General features: G+C 32.2%; 1 protein-coding gene across 1 annotated transcript; it reads right to left on the bottom strand.

Annotated features, from left to right (window-relative positions):
* Window positions 1–6: 6 nt before the first annotated feature.
* LOC132737398 (organic cation transporter protein-like) lies at window positions 7–10,906 on the bottom strand (the record flags this gene model as incomplete). Its single annotated transcript, XM_060724678.1, has 10 exons — window positions 7–1,076; window positions 1,812–1,905; window positions 2,395–2,467; window positions 3,082–3,202; window positions 4,489–4,706; window positions 5,533–5,633; window positions 6,188–6,320; window positions 6,766–6,955; window positions 10,081–10,312; window positions 10,884–10,906. Coding segments are annotated over 10 exons (1,343 nt in total), but the record flags the coding sequence as incomplete, so codon positions are not given.
* Between the last annotated feature and the right edge of the window lie 4,639 nt (window positions 10,907–15,545).

Raw genomic sequence — 15,545 nt, 5'->3', positions numbered from 1 at the left:
AAGATCACTTTGAAGGCAAGGTGAAACTTAAGGTCAAGCTTATATCTGAATTATTCAACATGTTGATTTTAACAATGGTGTCAATTTGTCCAAGAATAAATATATTCTGTAAATAAATGACAAAGTTATCTCAATTAAATTATCAAGGTCATTTTAAGGTCAAACTTGAATAATTCAACATTCCGGTTTTGTATCATTTGGTCTATTTCTAAGTCAAGAAAGTTAACAAGATCTATGCTAAATCCAATAACTTGACCTTGTCAAAGTAACTTTAAGCTTAGTCAAGGTCATTTCTGAGACAAGGTCTAGTTCAGTATTGAAAGACTTAGAAGTTGTTGTGGATCAAGTATGAAGACAATCTATTTGTTAATGACATAGTTCATAGCAAACCTTTAAGGTCATAGTCATTCATTAGTCAAGGTCAAGTTTTATTATCTTGAAGGTTTTGTCCTAAAAATTGTTCTGCCTTAGTATGAAAAAAATCCATCAAAAATACATAGCCTGATGCATAAAAAAATAAAACAAGATGAAGGGCAATACATTTAGTAATAAAAGATAAGGCCGACATTAAAAGTTTTTGGAAGACAACAGCATCAAAGATAACATGACTATAGCAATAGCTCAAATTTTTTCTTAGAAGAATTTGAGCTAAAAATGAAACAAATACAATAAACAAATATCACTCATAAAAACAAATTCAAACAGCAACATTTCAAACATTACATGGGTACTATATATAACTACAGAAGTCAAAACAAATTCATACAGGACAGACTACTTACAACCACAATGTGCGGTCAATGTATTTTCATACTTTATTCACACTGACAAAGTAACCTTGATCATATTATTATACAGTACCACATGAGCTACAATTTTGTTGTTCAGCAACCTCTATCAATAAGCTACCTCTGTTAATTAAGCAACCTCTGTTTTATTATCTGTGTTTTGATCTTCAGCATCTATTGTTTTAAGTGGTATTGTTTCAGCATTATTTTCTGTCAATTCACCGTCAGGTTCACTGATTTCACTAGGGTGTGGTACAGTAATAGTAAGTTCATCAGGTAATGGTACACCTAAAAAAGTTACCAAATAGTTACCATATAAGGCAATGATTCATCTAAAACCAGCTAAATGTAAAAATATATCTAAAAAGAGTTATCATGTCAACATCACGTAATGGTATGGAACTGCACTGAGGTTCAAAAGCAGAAATACATAAAATTTTAATTTTCAAAAAAAAATGGAAGTGAGCTACTTATCTGAAGTTTTGCACAAAGATTACTGGTCTAGCCCTATATCAAATGGAACATTAATCTCATAAATCATTTCCAGTTCTGTAATGTCAAAAACACCTATGGAGTCACTTTAACAATACCCTGCTGACTTCAGCTTTAACCATGTTTAATGGCCTGCTCATGGTAGCCCAGTTTTATTTCACTATAGTGTGTATAAACACTAGCATATAACCAAAACAACATTCTTGTGAAAATCAAATACATTTTTCCTGCTGATATTGCTTTGTTATTTCTAGTATTGCATTATTAACCTAAAATCAAACTTTATAATCCCCAATATACACTGACACCCTGTTATAATTCTCTTGTGTCCAAAGTGTCAAACCTCAAGCAATATATATTATAAAACAATAATCAAATTATCTTCCTAAGATTTTGAACTGATAGGTTACCGCAATAAACCAATATAATGACAAATATTTAATAATCTGACATCAACATTTAAATGGAATGATCAATATACAACCAATGAATACATTTCAATATAGATAATAAAGAAACAAAGTTCCAAACCTCGTGTTTCTGGTAGCAACCAAACCAAGCCACCAGCTATAACTGCTACAATTCCAAATACTGTAAATGGTAGGGGAGCTGCATTCTTGGCACCCTAGAAATACATATACCATACCTTTTAGTCAAAACTTGACCTAATAAAACATGTACAATATTAAAAACGTTTATCAAATGTCTGTTCCAGATGACAGAATTTTGTATAAAAAAATTGACACTAAAGTAAATAAACTTTGTTGTAATACAATGATTCTTACAATCAAGTATAACTTGCCACCAGATAAAGCAAAATTTAAGGTTTTATACAGTTTAAGGTTTCCTTGGCGCTCTCATTTTTTAGAGGACTTTTATCAAGGTGGTTTTTATAATAAAGTGGATATTTATTTGAATGCTAAGCTCATCATGTATATAATAATGTATATATATATATACAATTTACAATTTAAAAACTTATTCAAAAAACAACTTTCAAAATTAACAACTTATGAACTTACTTAATATTCAACTTATTTAAAAAACAACATACCAAATAAACAACTTAAAAAAAAACTTACCAATTAAGCAATTTATTTAACAAACAACTTACCAAATAAACAATTTGTGGAGCTACAATGGCACCAATTCTAGCACAAAATGAACATGCTCCTACACCTATGTTTCTGAAATATATATATGATTTATGTATTTTTTGTAGAAGTCATGTGGGCAATGCTGCATGCCAAATATCTAAGCTTTGGGAATTGCAGTTTCACACTTAGAATATGATTTAAATCTGATTTCCTATCAAATAAATCAGGAAACAGTGAAAACAAGTAGTATCAACCATAATGATATTAATATCAAGTAATTTTCTGCATGCCAATTGCCAAGTTAGTTTAATTAGGCCACCAAGACATGTTGATCAGGATATGATGTAAGATGACTACTCTTATACCTACTCTTATTTTTGACACATGTTGTATAATTAATGATATGGTTATAATTAGAGATCAGAGCGAATGAATTACGTGTTTTTTCTATTTTTAGCTCTTGCCACCATATTTAGCAAATTACAGGTATTTCTATTTTAAGCTCCTGCCACCATCTTTAGCAAACCATAACAAGTTGAGCATTTTCACATATGACCAGCTGAAGTGCATTCCTGTATACATGTAGTTTCATCACTTCTGGGGGTTTAAAAGGAGATATTGTTTAATTAAAATATTAACAACAGACACAATGTTATCATAATAGCTCATTAGGCTAAAAAGAAAAGACCAGCACTTTTATTTACCTTACAACTGTGGGGAAAATTTCTGCTGAGAAAACTTGAAGTGCCGCCCAGCCTCCAGATATTCCTGCCTTACCAATCATGGCAAAAACTATGGTCAATTTAGGATATTCATCTAAACCACCTGAACAAAATATATAACAAATTAACAATAAATGTGATATAGTTTAGTCTACAGTCTACGGTTCACTTTGTTTAGGAAATAGATATCAATTCTGAGTGCATTGTTGTAGAATAATGCACGGTTTGAGTTCAAATGCGTAGTAATATAATCACGAAGGCCGATAGGCCTGAGTGATTAATTACAAAGCATTTGAACGAAAAACGTGCATTATTATACAATAATGCACGAAGAATTTATATCTATTTCCATTCTAATACGTCAAGAAAAAATATAATTTTTATTATAACGTTGGACTTTATGTTTGGTGGTTGAATTTGTTTTCGCCTCAGAGTTTCCAATAGAAACGTTCTTTAGAGGCCGTTCCAGTGGGTTGAAAAAAAAACTGTTAAATCTACCGTTTGTAGAAACATTTTGAAAATAACGAATTTTGAAAACGTTGATACAACTTTGTTTGTTTATTTATTTTATAATTTTCCAAGCGAAATACAAATTATTAAAAGTGAAATAAATGTAAAACTAAACTCGTTTGCGACATTTAAATAGCGAACTTGATTTGATTGTTTTGCACGTGCTGTTTGGCGCTACATTGTGACGTCACGTAAACAACACTTTAAACGTCTGTACAGCGTTAACGACTGAATTAAAGATATTGGTGTTCGGATTAATTTTCTTAGTTAGACCATTTTCTTTCATTCTAGATAGTTTTCACAACAAAATTCGAAAAAAATTGTTTTAATTTATCAGATTTTTTAAACAAAATGGCGCCTTCAATGTGAAAATACACAGGGAGATAATAAGAACGGCGAGTGCATTGTTGTAGAATAATGCACGCTTCCGGCCTTCTTTGTCTATATAGAAAAAATTCCGATAGTGTTAGAATCATTCTTATATACAGACATCAAACAGCAGATCAACATCTAATATAAAGAGGCTTTTTTAAGAAGCCAAGGAAAACATGTAATATAATTAACTTACAAACCAAATTCAGGTATCATTATGTGAAGAAGTAAGCCAATTTATTTTTTTTGTCTTATTTCTGCTGCAAAAACATTTTCAGTTTCAGGAAGAACTGTTCTACAATGCTTCAAACTAAGTTTGGACCGATTCTTAGGTAATAGCTTCAAAGAGCATTTAATTTATTGTTTGCTGGCATGACCTCTTAAAAGTAAGTAAACATGAAAGTCATGAAGATAGAGGTGGAGAATAAAGTTTACAAGATAAGATTTCATTAAACAATAAAACCATTATTTTATAAACTAAGAATCAGATATATGTGTGTACTGTACCTGCTAAATCTAAGATGAGAATGGCAAATGAGAACACACCAGCTACATTCATCAATAAAGAGACTGTCAGACGACGCCCAAATTTGTTATGGACTAGAACAACAAAAAATAAAGCTGGAATTTCCACCAGACCAGAAAAAAATATATTTAAATACAGGTTCCCTGTTAAGTTCTTTGTGTTGAAATTCATACCATAGTAAACAGCACTTGACACAAACCTGAAAAAAACAACAACATTGGTATGTATCTATTTTGGTAGAGCCTTCACAACAATGAGGTAAGATTCAGCAGTTACCATACTTTATAATGTTTCAGAATATCAAAACATTAACACTGTATATACCTTCATGAAATTAATCATTCATGAAAAACAAAAGCTGTTGGCAGGACAGCATGCTCGATTTATGTTTGATAGTAAAACAAGAGCCTGGATAATGTAGAATTTTCTATGTTAAAAAAGGTCCATAATTCTATCAATATCTATGTTAGATGAATGACCTCCTAATATGCTCTCAAATCAATACATTCTCTTCAGTCATTTTGGGAGATATCAACTTTAATACAAAAGGTTAACAAATGTGTGATGCCGATACCTGGGTGAGTACAATAGCTCTCCCTTTTATTCGACTAGTCAAGCTAACAACTAGAATGGCCAGTTCTGGATAAGTCGCTTTGATAGTAAGGTGTTTTGAAGTTTCATTTTGATATGTATCATACTGACTTAACATTATTTTTTCAACAAAAATTAAGTATGAACATCACAAAAGGCAATAACACATATATAAATACTTAGTTCAGTTTATACAAATTTGTTTTAGTTTGATTGTATAGGAAGCTATATGCTTATTCAAACAGTCTTGAAACAGTACTGTAACCAACCATCACTAAGCAATAAGTGCAAAGTTTGAACCTATGTGGCTGACAATCCTTAGATTACTAGTCTGATGTTTAAACCACTCAACAAAAGCCATGCCATTTCTCTAATATAAATACCTAGAAAAAAATCATGTCTGTCAGTTTTAGAAAAAGAAATAGATATCTTACCACCCATATAAAAGTATAAGAGAGTTTTTTGCCAGTTTCCATGAGCTACAAAGATGCCAGTAACTGTATTTTATCTGATGCTGCTTCATCTGCATCTCATTCTGTAATATAAATTAACACTAATAAAATACCTGTATTACCTGATAAAACTTAACTGTAACATACCATAAAATACATATATTACCAAGATAAAACTTAACTGTACTGTGCCATAAAATACATATATTACCAGATAAAACTTAACTGTAACTTATCTGTAACCTGCCACAAGATACCTGTATAACCTGCCATAATGTATAATCTGACAAAACTTATCTGTATTACCTGATGATAAAATTCTCCAAGACTTTTTAGTTCTCTCACCACTTTGGGTTCGAATCCTGACAGGGACTTTGGATTCTTTCATATGAGGAAGCTATGCAGCTAGCTTACGGAATGTTGGTGGTTCTACTCGGATGCCCGTTCGTGCCTAAAATAATGCACGGAAGGGCACCTAAGGTCTTCCTCCACCAGTAAAGCTGGAACATCGCGATATGACCTATACTGTGTCGATGTGACGTAAAACAAAACAAAAAACAAACAAAAACTTTTTAGTTCTAGATCATGGTACTTCTAAAATGACAATTTATTAAAGTTTTATTTTGAAAATTCATACCTCAGAATACTGTCTTAGTTTACTAAAATCAGGCACTGGTTTATTGTTGTATTTTGCCATATTTGTCAAAATTCTCTCAGCTTTCTTCACCCTTCCTCTACTGAGAAGCCATCTTGGACTTTCTGGTACAAACCTTTGATAATAGTGGAAAACAAAGAGCAGATTGATATTATTTGTATTTAAAAATTTACAAACTAAAAACACTTTTAGCAGAAAAATACAAAAAAAGAGTTTTAAAAGAAAATTTTCAGGAAATGTTCAGTTTTTCAACATTTACAGCTTAGCCTTGGATTAGAAGGAAACATTCCATTATAGACTCACTAATCAAATGTTTGACAGATACAACATTATAACAGTAGAGACATGCCAGTTGTGTGTACAGACACATGGTAACATTTCAAACATACAAGCTGTTGACGTACATATAACATGGTGACTTGACACAATGATGTACAAATTAAACTAATAACTTACACCATGATAATAGTATAAACATACTAGCTGATGACGTACATATAACATGGTGACTTGACACAATGATAAAAGTTGTTGATGTACAAATAAAACTTATAACTTACCACCATGATAATAGTATAAACATACTAGCTGTTGATGTACATATGACCAGATATTGCCAGTCTTGTATAAAATATCCCCAGCCTGCTAGTGCCATAAGCCCAACAGCCCACAGGCCTATACAACCACAAAATGTTCTCCATTCAGGTGTCACAAGTTCAAGTGGCAGTACAAAATTTACAACAAGTACCCCTGTAATGATTAAAGTAACCAATTAAGATGTGTCAATTTCCTATATGAAAAATATTTACTATTTGTTAAAAGGCAAACATTTCCTGATTTTTCACATTTTCATTATACATAACATTGCATACAACAAGAGACAGGGAAGCTCGACTAATTAAATACTAGACGCAGTAAGGAAGACAAAACTATGAAAGAAAAATCAATTATGATCTGTAATTTGAAATTTGATGTCAATCCCTTCAAAAACAACAAGAGCGATCAGTAATCACATGTGTCGCCTCATGATGGCCAATTTCATGTTGGGACAAATTTTGTGACAGACGGACAGACAGACAGTGCACAACTAGACTTGGTACTGATCATTCCTGTAAAGTTTGGATAAAATTGCACCAGTAGTTTATGAGGAGTAGTCCGGACAAGCTTTTGCGTATCTGGCAACACACAGAAAAAAAACACCTTTTTATCAAAGGGCCATAACTCAGCCAAAAATCATTCAACCGGAAAACCCGTGCAATATGCGCAAGGACTTGAGCTACAGATCAATCCTGTAAAGTTTCATTGAAATCGAATTAGTGGTATAAGAGAAGTAGTCCGGACAAACTTTAAAAATAAAAATTATTAAAGGGCCATAACTCAAACAACAAGAACCGGTTGAACCGGGTGATGCTCCCCGAGAAGGTTCTGGACACAGGAAAGTATAAAAAAAATGAACAAAGGGCAATAACTCCAAAATTAGACCAGGCTTTGTTTAGGTTCTTGAAGCGTTGCAGTTCTATCCAATTACATCTAGCTACCTACAAAGTTTCATGTTGATATCTCTAATAGTTTTAAAGTAATGTCCAGGACAAAAGTCAAAAAGTAAAAATAAACAAAGGGCAATTACTTCAAAATAAGGCAAGGCAGAGTAATGATTCTTAAGCACTGCACTTCCACCCAATGAGACCTATCTATCTACAAAGTTTCATGTTAATATCTCTTATAATTTTAGAGTAATGTCCCAGACAAAGTTCAAAGTGTCAAAATGAACAAAGGCAATAACTCCAAAAAGTAGGCAAGACAGTGTTACAGTTCTTGTGCACTGCAAACTTACTCAATGAGATCTATCTACCTACAAAGTTTCATGTTGATATCTCTTATACATTAAGAAATATGTCCCGGACAAAGTTCAAAGTGTAAAAATAAACAAAGGGGGATAATTCAAAAATTAGGCAAGGCAGAGTTAAGGTTCTTGTTCACTGCACACCTACTCAATGAGATCTATCTACCTACAAAGTTCATGTTGATACCTCTTATACTTTTAGAGTTATGTCCTGGACAAAGTTCAAAGTGTAAAATAAACAAAGGGGATAATTCAAAAATTAGACAAGGCAGAGTTACGGTTCTTGTGCACTGCACACCTACTCAATGAGATCTATCTACCTACAAAGTTTCATGTTGATACCTCTTATACTTTTAGAGTTATGTCCCGGACAAATTTCAAAGTGTAAAATAAACAAAGGGGGATAATTCAAAAATTAGGCAAGGCAGAGTTACGGTTCTTGTGCACTGCACACCTACTCAATGAGATCTATCTACCTACAAAGTTTCATGTTGATACCTCTTATACTTTTAGAGTTATGTCCCGGACAAAGTTCAAAGTGTAAAATAAACAAAGGGGGATAATTAAAAATTAGGCAAGCAGAGTTACGGTTCTTGTGCACTGCACTTCTACTCAATGAGATCTATCTACCTACAAAGTTTCATGTTAATACCTCTTATACTTTTAGAGTTATGTCCCGGACAAATTTCAAAGTGTAAAATAAACAAAGGGGGTAATTCAAAAATTAGGCAAGGCAGAGTTACGGTTCTTGTGCACTGCACTTCTACTCAATGAGATCTATCTACCTACAAAGTTTCATGTTGATACCTCTTATACTTTTAGAGTTATGTCCCGGACAAAGTTCAAAGTGTAAAATAAACAAAGGGGAATAATTCAAAAATTAGGCAAGGCAGAGTTACGGTTCTTGTGCACTGCACTTCTACTCAATGAGATCTATCTACCTACAAAGTTTCATGTTGATACCTCTTATACTTTTAGAGTTATGTCCCGGACAAAGTTCAAAGTGTAAAAATAAACAAAGGGGAATAATTCAAAAATTAGGCAAGGCAGAGTTACGGTTCTTGTGCACTGCACACCTACTTAATGAGATCTATCTACCTACAAAGTTTCATGTTGATACCTCTTGTTGTTTCAAAGTTATGTCCCGGACAAGAAAAGGGGACGGACGGACGGACGGACGGACGGACGGACGGAAAGACGGACGGACGGCCGGACGGACGGACGGACAAGGCGGCGACTATATGCTCCCCCGAAATTTTTTCGGGGAGCATAAAAATCATTGAACCGGAAAATGCTGACAATATGCACAACTAGACTTGGTACTGATCATTCCTGTAAAGTTTGGATGAAATTGCACCTGTAGTTTATGAGGAGTAGTCCGGACAAGCTTTTGTGTATCTGGCAACACACAGAAAAAGAAACCTTTTTATCAAAGGGCCATAACTCGGCCAAAAATCATTCAACCGGAAAACCCTTGCAATATTTGCAAGGACTTGAGCTACAGATCAATCCTGTAAAGTTTCATTGAAATTGCATTAGTAATATAACAGAAGTAGTCCGGACAAACTTTAAAATAAAAAATTATTAAAGGGCCATAACTATGACAAAAATCATTGAACCGGAAAATGCTGACAATTTGCACAACTAGACTTGGTACTGATCATTCCTGTAAAGTTTGGATGAAATTGCACCAGTAGTTTAAGAGGAGTAGTCCGGAAAAGTTTTGTGACGGACAGACAGACGGACGGACAGACAGACGACGGAGAAGTGATCCCTATATGTTGCCACTACTCCATAGAGGCGACACAAAAATGATAAGAGCAAAGAGAGTTTGAAGCTTTTAAAGTAAAATTATAAGTTCAAAGTGGAAATAACTCTTGAAAAAAGATGCTAGAGTTAAGAACCTTGCCATGCATGATGTAATGACAAAGAACAATTATTTATCTTAAGTCTAGAGTAGACATGGATTATTTCTAAATCTTAACAATGCTTACATAAGTCTATGTTTTAATCATTAACAAAACCCTCTTACCTCCAATTAAAGCACCAATTATAAACCTAAGACCAGCATAAACCATCCAACTTGAAGCAAAGGCACTACAAAACCACATGATAACTAGGATGGCATGTTCTATAAACAGAATATGTCGTCGGCCAAACAAGTCAGCCAGTTGTCCAGTAATTACAGCACCAATTAAAACACCTGCCATCTGTATAGATGTGATGATATCTCCAACAATTTCCTGGTCACATACTAGCTTCCACTGTAACAAATAATTATAATCATAACAATTTACTGACTAATATCTGCACCAAAATGTATTAAAGGGAGAGAACTTTGCTTTTGCTCTTCATTAATTTTAAGCACTTCTTTTCAGTGACATGGTCTTATCTATGATTCCTAATGTCTAGCACTTAACTTTTTCTTAATAAAATAATATACAATGATACAATTTCCAAAAAGTTAATCATTGGCCATATTTGATGACCTAGCTTTTTATATACATTGTTGTATTTTTTTTTGCTCTTTGGCTGAAGTTTGGCAATTGAAATAATCATGGTGAAATGGTATTTTGTATGGGATCATGACACTACTTTGTTTACATTTTCTTATCTTAACGACACATTACTTTACACCCCATCCTACTTTCTTCGTTATTTTACTTCTAGCAATTTCGTTCTAAATACATTATTGAAGTATGATTTATTAAACACATATTTGACCTTCATAAAGAATTAAAAAACGATGATTTCCAAGGCAAGTGCATTTAAAGGAAGACCTTGTCATCATCATGAGGGTATAAAGATAGTCATAACAACATTATTATACTTTACAGTGGAAACAATGGACTTTACTTCTTCAAATTCAATGCCAGGACATATTTTACCACCAGGAAAGTGTTTTTGGTCTTATAACTGGTTTAAATTTTTCCTCCCGTGTAATTAACCAGATGTAAAAACATTTGCAGTTCATCATTACTGTCAATCTCCCACACTAGTGATGGGTCAATACCCGTGTATTTTCAGCTATTATTCTAAATTATAACACAAAATAAATTACAAAAACAATTTGTAAAATTTTGCTTATTGTACAGGGTCATTATATAGATTATATTATAGATTTTATAATTTAGTCCACTGTCATATAATTAATAAACAAAACTTGATCACATTTTCTCTTTAGCTTAAAATTGTGACACTCATTGGTTTGTTTTTTATAAAGTACTAAAATAAAGCTAATCATTGAAATTTATATACATGTATTGTGTTGTGAAAAGATAATGTTATAACAACAATGCATGCCTCACTATAAGTATAAACAAATCTCAAGTTAAAAGTTGTTTTAATTACTTTGTCAGAATTAAATATTTACCCAATTTTGCAGTATGTTCCAATCTTGTACAATACCAGTCTGGTCTGTAGTTCAATAATATAGGTGTCAACATTGCCCATGCTAAAGGTGTCTCAAAACATGCTCACCAAGATAAATGCCCGACGCTGGTAAGGACCAAATGATCCTAACTGCCGCAATATCTGCTCGTATTCAGACATTCTGATGAATGTGTATGTATTTACCACATAATTATAACATCAGTCATTATAGGCAGTCATTAGTTCTTCCTGAATTGTAGAACTTTGTTCTGAAACAGAATAAAAAGAATGATAAAGTACAGTCATTAAATAAAAGTTCACAGTACAGTGTGAAACAATTCTCAATATATTTGATAGTTGTTATTTGACCTTATGTACAGACTATAAAAATACAAAGTGCAAAATTATCTTATAAATAAAGTTCCCACTTTGTATCACTTAAAAATCTCTTTTATTCTATAAAATATAATATATCATTCGGAATGTATCAAATGCATTCAATCTTTAAAAAAAATTGTGGCAGTCCTTTATAATTTAGATAGTTTTATCCTAAATGTTTTCAATATCAAATCTTGGTCAATCACCATAAGTTTCATTCAACCTTTTGAAATATATTACTAATTCAGCTCAACCTTGGCAACGAAAAAAATAATAAGCATAATGTCACTATACTTAATATTATTATTATCTTAAAATTTAATATGTTCAACCTTGCCTCTTTGAATATAACTGAATAACTCATTAGTTATTTGTTTAAAAGGACCAGAAACAAGGAAAACAACAACTGCTATTGTTGTTCTGCAAAATTATATCCCTTACATTACCCCTCCCCTCCCACACTCTCATAACATACTGATTTGTCATAAGAGTACTGATCTTATTTCTAGTAAGTGTGGATTAAGTACATGTAAGTGTATTACATAAACTAGGACATTTAAAAGGAAACACAACAAAGGGATATATGCTTGAAAAACACAGCTTGTGATGACACAAGGAAATACAAGTTATGGTTAGGCAAAAAAATAAAAATAATATCCTTATAACAATAAGAAAAAAAGAAGATTTAATGCAGAGCTCTAGTACTTAAGTACTTTTTTTATTGCATCACATATGATACATGAAAAATCATATATTAATGATAGTTATATAGTAAATTTGTTTTTTTAGTATTGGTTTTACGGTGCACCAACACAATCGGGTCACATGGCGCAGAAACAGGCTAACCTCGGATGTTACAAAGTTTTGAGCAACGCAAAGGGTCAAAACCACCTCACCTATTGGAGCTAATAGATTTACCTTTATTCAAAACCCATTTAGTTGCCTCTTACAATCATGCAGAGATAATGGTGGCTGCAATTCTGAAGTTATTAAAATATTTTTGTTATTGAATGTACAGCTATTCTGTTGATAATATAGCTCAACAATTGTTTAATAATGCATTTAAATGTCACATGCTTGTGTGTTGAATTCAATAAATCATGATAAGCGAAAGTTTAAGATGACATTTATTAATCTTACACATACATTATCTCTAATTCTAACCTCACATTCATTACTCATCATAAAATTTACATTAAAAGAAACCATGAAATTTCTACCAGTCAGATAAGGGCATTGTCGTTTCAGGGATAATTTTTGGCTTATTATATGGCTGATATTGCAAATTGAAAATAGTGTATTATTTTCCCAATCCACAGGAAAATATTCCCAATTGAAAGTTACAAAATATTGAATAATTCTTTTTTTTTACATCTTTTCACTGTTATAGTGCTTAAATGTTTGAAAATGCCATCCTAGACAGCGACTGTTTGCATTCATTTGATCACTGCAAAACTTTAGTCATGCATTTTAGGATTTTCCCCAATTTTCATCAAAACATCTCTGAAATTCCCAATTCCATTGGTATGGGTCATGTTCCCAAAATCCTGGAAAAAATCCTGTGTTTCTTAAAAACAATCTTTAAACATAGGTTTCCTATAAAAGTCAATGATCAATGAAACAAGAGTGACACAGTTACAGGGCAATTAAGCAATGCAACATGCCAAATATATAAGCTTTCTTTCACACAAGGATAAACCTGGATGTGTCTTAAAGGGTTAATTTCAAAGCATAAAGTGGTGGTAATTTACCACCATGCATTTTACTCAGAGTATTAGCCAAAGATACGAGTTTTGAGACAAAAGTAGGCCACTATATGGTGGTCAATGAGAACCTAAATGTACAGTTACCTTATACACAATACATTTAGGTTCTCTTACTGTTAAAACAAGTGTATCATGTGACTAAGAAATTTGTACAGTTATAGGGTAACAGTACTTTCTAACAGTATAAAATCTGATTATGTTGTGTTGTCTTTTTCTATTATAGGTTACTGTATTTGTTCCGGGTGATAAAATAAATTACACAACGGTTTGTGAGTAACAGTAAAAATATCATTCCTCATTTTTACGAGAAATGATATTTCTACTGTTACCTACAAACGGTTTAACCCATGTGTTATTTATATACTGTCCTAGTTTGATAACTTGACCCTTTGTTTACATAAAAAAGATTTATAACAAAACAAAAAATAGGTAAGGCAGACTGAATTCTAATAAAAAAAACAACTTAAAACATCATGATTGTTATCATGTGCCTTGATAGGGGATTTGACACAGCATCCCTGTTAGTATTGTAATCATGCATATATATGTTTGAATCATGTTTAGGTAGTGATGTTGCTTTACCAACTGAGCCACAATGATGATACACATTCTTATTAGAATTAAACTATATATGAGCCGCGTCACCACAAAACCAGCATAATGGGTTTGCGACCAGCATGGATCCAGAGCAGCCTGCGCATCAGCGCAGTCTGATCAGGATCCATGCTGTTAGCTATCAGTTTCTTTACTTGTTATAGGATTTGTAAGTGAACAGCATGGATCCTGATCAGACTGCGCGGATATGATGCTTTACACTATGAAACATGAAAGAAAAGCAATGAATTTACTGTACAAATAATTGTTATCAGCAGTAACTTTTAAGTATTTTCTGCGATTGGACACAAAGAAACAACAATAGGCCAGACGTAGACCCTAGGTCGAACATTTTCAGAACATTACATCATTTAAATTGTGTTTAATGGTTTTATATTTTTTTTCATGTTTTGATGAAAATTACTTAAATTTATAGTTTTAGTTATACGTTTGTTAAACTAACTTTTTCACTACAATAAGGTTGTTTTTAAGACAAAATCAATTTTAGTGTTGAAACCATTTCCAGACAAACAAAACTATCCGAGTTACATTCAAGTCTCCATATAGAAATATAAATTAAAAACTGAAAAATTTAAAGAGTTTCCCAATGGAAATAAAAAATAAATTGTTAAACTAAGAGTTCCCAGCTTTACTTTTGCATGTAACAAGTTTTTCACTTTCAAAGTTGAGAGCTTATACTTTACATCATCTCCGTTTTAGGTTTCAATAAAAACACTGTACAATGCCCTGAACTCTTCTCATATTTGCACGGACAAGCAGGCAAAAAAAAAAAAGAGGCTATATGTAATTTATATCAAAAATAAATTAAGTATGAAATAAATCAAACCTTATTTATTGTTTGTATTCTATTAACATTCCACAAAATATAACTATACATATATATATAGCTTTTTACCGACATAATGATGTATGCATAAATCTAATAAAAGTTCTTGCTTGTATGTGAGTCATGAACTGATAAGTGCATTAATTACCGGACAGTAAATTTCGAAAGTTTGATGTTCGTGAAACCATCATTCTAAAATTTTTTGAGTCCTGGATATTTTAATTCAGGCAATCAATTGATTGTCTGCTTTAAATGCTTCAATTTTATCTAATGTATTATTTGCTTTTCACCCCTTTTTTTTCCAATGTTCTTTTTATTTGTTTATTAATTCCACTCTGATCATGCTGTTATGAAAAAAGCTTCTTTTGCTGTTATGATTATTTATTTGATCCATGTGATTAATTAAAAAAAAAAATGATTTAATCATTCATGTTTGATACAAATAAAAGTAAAACAATAAGGCCTAAAAAAAAAATTGTTTTGTTCGGGTCACCCAACCCTGCCTAATAATATACGCCGACCCTACCGTTTTTTTCGTGT

The sequence above is a fragment of the Ruditapes philippinarum genome, unplaced genomic scaffold, assembly GCF_026571515.1.
Source record: "Ruditapes philippinarum isolate M1 unplaced genomic scaffold, ASM2657151v2 ctg17806_1_1_1_1, whole genome shotgun sequence".
NCBI classification, from domain to species: domain Eukaryota; kingdom Metazoa; phylum Mollusca; class Bivalvia; order Venerida; family Veneridae; genus Ruditapes; species Ruditapes philippinarum.
This window is presented reverse-complemented; position numbering and strand designations above follow the sequence as displayed.